General features: G+C 42.6%; 1 protein-coding gene across 1 annotated transcript in view; it reads right to left on the bottom strand.

The window, feature by feature from the left end:
- Positions 1–3,281: 3,281 nt before the first annotated feature.
- LOC113814803 (uncharacterized) overlaps positions 3,282–5,000 on the bottom strand; it is a 5,068-nt gene continuing 3,349 nt past the window's right edge. Inside the window, exon 6 of the mRNA XM_070135880.1 lies at positions 3,282–5,000. This exon is cut by the window's right edge and continues 437 nt beyond it. Coding sequence (XP_069991981.1) covers positions 3,478–5,000 — 1,523 coding nt within the window. The 3' untranslated portion in view covers positions 3,282–3,477.

Below are 5,000 nucleotides of genomic sequence, written 5' to 3' on the forward strand. Positions count from 1 at the left end.
TTAACCTTTCTCTCTTTTTCTTTCATTCCCCACCATTCCCTCCTTTCTCTTTCTCTTTCATTTCCCTCCCTTCCCACCTTTCTCTCATTTCCATTAACCTTTCTCTCTTTCTCTTTCATTCCCCTCCATTCCCTCCTTTCTCTCTATTTCATGTCCCTCCCTTCCCACCTTTCTCTCTCTTTCATTTCCCTCCTTCCCTCCTTTCATTTCCTTCCCTTTCTCTCTCTTCCATTTCCCGACATTCCTACCTTTCTCTCTCTCTTTCATTACCCTCCCTTCCCATCTTTCTCTCCCTTTTATTTCCCTCCCCTCCTACCTTTCTCTCTCTTCCATTACCCTCCCTTCCCACCTTTCTCTCCCTTTCATTTCCTTTACTTCCCATCTTTCTCTTTCTCTTTCATTTCCTTCCCTTCCCACCTTTCTCTCTTGATACCATCACCAGGTTCTTTCAACGATAAATAGATGAGCAGAATAAGCATGAATTATATATATTTTCGATCTGTACCATTTTTTGTGTTGCCATGATGCTTTTTTTTCCACAATAATTTTATTAGCAATGAAGAAAGTTCTTGCCCTTCTTGAACGCACGCAAAACGTTGTGTTACCTATGACGTAATATTTCCAATGAAACCACAGACACGTTTTGCTCATAACTCAATCAGGTGTACATTTGTTATCTGCAGTAACGTGTACATAGGTAAATGTTTTATTCATGATGAAATTACGATTTGGAATTCACTCTCCCCCCTCCTCCCTCTTTCTATCTGTAGAGAGAAAGAGAAAGTAGTATTTATGCTCATTGTTATCATGCATTAGGATCTTTTACCGGTGCACAGGTGTGTAGAATGAGCATAAAGTATCTGATTCGATCTGTACATTTTTTGTGTCCTTATGGTGTTTTATTTTTCTTTCGCCAATTTTTTGTTTGTATTGCAGCTGTTATCATCATCATTATCCCTGTCACATTGTCATTAGTAAGTATTTATTGGTTTTCCTATTGATATCAGCTTATATGCAATATGTTCTTATATGCAATAATATGTTCCTGTTTTTATTATCAATATTACTAATACTAGTAGTAACGTAAGTGGTAGTTGACATTTGCAAAATCATAATTGACACTATCACTGTTATGATTGTTATTATTATTATCATTGCTATCATTATCATTATTATTATTATTACAATTATCATTATTATTATTATTATTATTATTATTATTGGTTTTGAGCTGAGTCTGAATTTATGTTCTTCAAGTGTAATAAGCTTTGATGTTCTATCATTTCATTTAATCAATAATATTTTCTTCTTATCTCTTTTCCATTTGTCATGATCATTAACTTTATAGATACCCCCATTTGCACCACATACCATTTCTAGACAAACAGTTGAAAAAAAGAAGGGATAGCTCAGATTCCTATAATACTAAAACCTGTCACCATGATTTTAAAGAGCCCTTCCATTGGGATTTTAGAACAGCAACAGGAATCAAGTCTTTGTTTCTCTACCTTCTTTTCTAGTCTTTTCCTTCTTCTCCATCTCCTCCATGCAAGCAAAGGAAGACCCTGGAAAGGATATCCTGAGACATTACCCATTGTGACTTTCTCAATATTATCGTTTTTAAAGGCCCTTTTTCTCTTCTATAACTGTTTCTTTACATGTAACTTTTTTTTCTTTCTTTCTTTCCTTTCCAAATGGTGTTTTCGACAGCTAGAAAAAAAATCAGCCACATCAACCTCTGTCATTAGTGGATTCAAAATATACTCCCTTACTCCCTCCTCCCCTCTCCCCTCGTCTGTCTGTCTGACTGTCTGTCCGACTGTCTCTCTCGCTCTCTCCCTCTCTCATTTTTTGCACTCTTTTGTAAAATTGTCTGCCGTCAACTGGATATAATAAATTTATCAAATCTCTCACTCTCTACCCCATCTCTCTTTCTATCCCTCTCTATCTCCCCTCTCTCTTTCTATCTCCTTAGTATGGAGTATGGTACATTCTCTGAAAGAAATCTTACTCTTCATTCTACTTCCAAGTCTATGGTACTTAGCACGAGTATGATGTGCAATCAGAACTTCATACTGATAAGCGGACATTTCTGAAGCGACGTCATAGTCAAGTACAATACGTGTTGACGTCATAGTGTTACATATGACGTAATACTCCTTGTAAATTTATAGACAGGTTTTGCTCAGGTTTCTTCCCTGTGTATGTGCAGTTGTTGCTTGCAGTAATATGATTGGTATTCCCGAATATTTTCTCTCTCCGTGCCCCCCCCCCTCTCTCTTTCTTTTGCTATTCATTCTCTCTCATTGTTTTTCTCTCCTCTCCCCCTTTCTTCCTCTTTCTTATCTTTCCCTCCACCCTTTCTTTCTCTCTCCCTCTCTTTCATTTCCTTCCCTCCTGTTACTATCGGTATGATAGCAACTTATTCTAATGCTATAGCAAAAATAATCACAATATTACTTACATCTTTACTCTGCAGGAAGATGCCAAAACAACAAGAGAAGGGCAAAACTCCCTCTAATGCCCCACCTGGTAACAACGTGCCATGCCCGAATCAAAGCACAGTACACAGGAGAACCTTGGCGACTTAGGGGCTTGAATAGCGGGTTCAGGGGTTCAGGGGTCATTTACTAATTTGAAGCTTTGTGTGGATTTGTTTACCATTGACCTGTATATATCGTTGCTAAAACATAAAGGAACTACTTCATGCAAGGCGCAAGGGAGGTGTCGCAGCCCCTGTCCCTTTTGATGTTTTTAATTCCGTTTTAAATTCCTGTCTGTTGTTGAGACATGTTTATGTACATGTATTGCGGTCATATTATGCGTATATGACATAGATGAATTTGTTTACTCATTGATAGCATATGAACATGTTTATTGACAATGATTTAGAGTAATATCGATAAAACGTATTTTTGACTGAACTTGCAACAGGAAAAACATGCATTGGCTCTCTCTCATACACACTCAAACACGTATTCTGTCTCTCCGTGTATATATCTTTCTTTCTCTTTCTCTCAACCTCTCCTCGAAATGCCAGCTGCATCTGTTACCTTGTCTTTTTTCTGTCTCCTCTCATTTTTAACCATTTCTTGTCTATCTTTCTCTTTATTTTATTATTATTATTTTTTTTGTATCTCCCTCTCTCGTTATCTTTTTATCTTTCTCTCATTTCACCTGTTTCCCTCTCTCGTATTCTTTCTCCTCCTCTTTATCTTTTTCTAATTTCATCTCATTCTGCCTCATTTTGGCAAGGATGTGAAGAAACATAAAAATGTATATATATATATATTGAAAGATGTTTATTTGTAAAATATTCGCGATAATAAAACGGTAATATGATAATTCGACATTAAACAATTATTACAATAACGTTTGTACTAAGAACACTCCTAGTATCATATAATCATTATGTTCATATAAAATATATAGTCGTTTTCAGACTTCAATATTTCGCAAGTAATGGCTGGTTCCTCCTCACTCTTCATGGCCAAAGGAAGTTCCTATGTTGGCCGTGATTCGATGCTGTCGAGCAAGGGACAGGATGGCGCCCTCACTCGCTGAACAGTCTATCAGGTTCACTTTCTTAAGACCTGCAGGCACCGACCACACCTTCTTTATGTTGCACGATTCTAGCGTCAAACACTCCACGCCCTTGCCGACACACAGGTCCTCCACGTCCATTCTCTGAAGGGCCAACGACTTGACACTGTTCGGGACGTTCACCTTTTCGATTCCCGAACACTCGCTGTAGGTCAGCTTCAGCAGGCCCTCACGCAGCCCGAGACTTCCCTTCACTCTTCCTCGCTCCAGCGTCAACCACCACAGGTTCTTCGGCCACGAGACTGGAGTGCTGCTGACGAGGCCGCTCACCCTCAAATCGCACAGGGGCTTGCCTTTGTACGCCTTCGAAATCAGCCTCATGGCGGCCACGCTTTCCCCTGGTGAAGCGTCCGGGACACACGCGTCGGGAGACGAGAGTTGCAGCCACAGGCGAGCTGGCTTGGCCGCGCAGAGGAGCATGGATAGCGCCTGGTCGTGCTTCAACTCCCTCCTTCGTACCCACAGATGGCCCGAAGGTGCCGCAGGGACGATGCTCGACCTCATTCCACTCGTTACAAGCAAAAGGGGTTTTGGAAGCGCGTCTCCAAAGCTGGTGTCCATTGGCATGTTACAGGCCAGGGCCTCCGCTAAGCTCTGGCTGTGGCCGCTCTCCTCGATCAGCGTCAAATAGTAATTGATATCGTAGAAGTGTACGAAGTCTTTGGCCACCGCCGAAATTTCTTGCTCCCGTTTGGGGTCAATTTTTCCTTTATCATTCACATAAAGGAGACTGACCACGAAACTCAGTATAGCCTGTTTGTCGTCCTTGAAACCCTTTAGAAGCTTGGTAATCGTCGCTTTCTTGTCTCCCTTCAGCGCCTCGCATATGTGGTAGGCGACCAGGAAGTTGGCATGCGAGGTGTGAAGGAAATGGAAGCTGATGTACTCTCCCACGCCTGTCATGCGGCTCTCGTCGCACTGCATCAGGCTGGACACAGCCTCTCGCGGTCGAAGCCGCAGTTTAGACGCTTCGCGATACAGCTGTTTCACTTCCGGACTGCATTCTGGCAGGGAGCTCCGGCCTGACCTTGTATGGTCGAAGGCTACGCGAGCCACCAAGCTGAGCCACTTCTGGCCCTCCTTTGGCACCTCCCCGGACAGCACCCGCTTGCCGTTGATGTGACACATTTTCTTCAGGATGAATTCCGTCACCTTAAGGAAGGTCTTGCCCAGCGTCGAGAACTGGGCGCCGCCCTCCTCCGCCCAGAACCAGGTGCACCAGCATAGCAGCTGCGGGATGGCCAGCAGTTCTTTGTGGCTGGACAGCAACTGCAGCATCTCGTCCGGGTCTCCAGTTTTCCCTTGCAATACCAGCAGTTTGTCCACGTAGTTCCTTGCGCTCGCTCTGCTGAAGCCGTGAGCCGTCACCCGCAGCACCTGTCTCTCACAAAGCTTGA

The sequence above is a fragment of the Penaeus vannamei genome, chromosome 21 (genome assembly GCF_042767895.1).
Source record: "Penaeus vannamei isolate JL-2024 chromosome 21, ASM4276789v1, whole genome shotgun sequence".
In the NCBI taxonomy this organism is placed as follows: domain Eukaryota; kingdom Metazoa; phylum Arthropoda; class Malacostraca; order Decapoda; family Penaeidae; genus Penaeus; species Penaeus vannamei.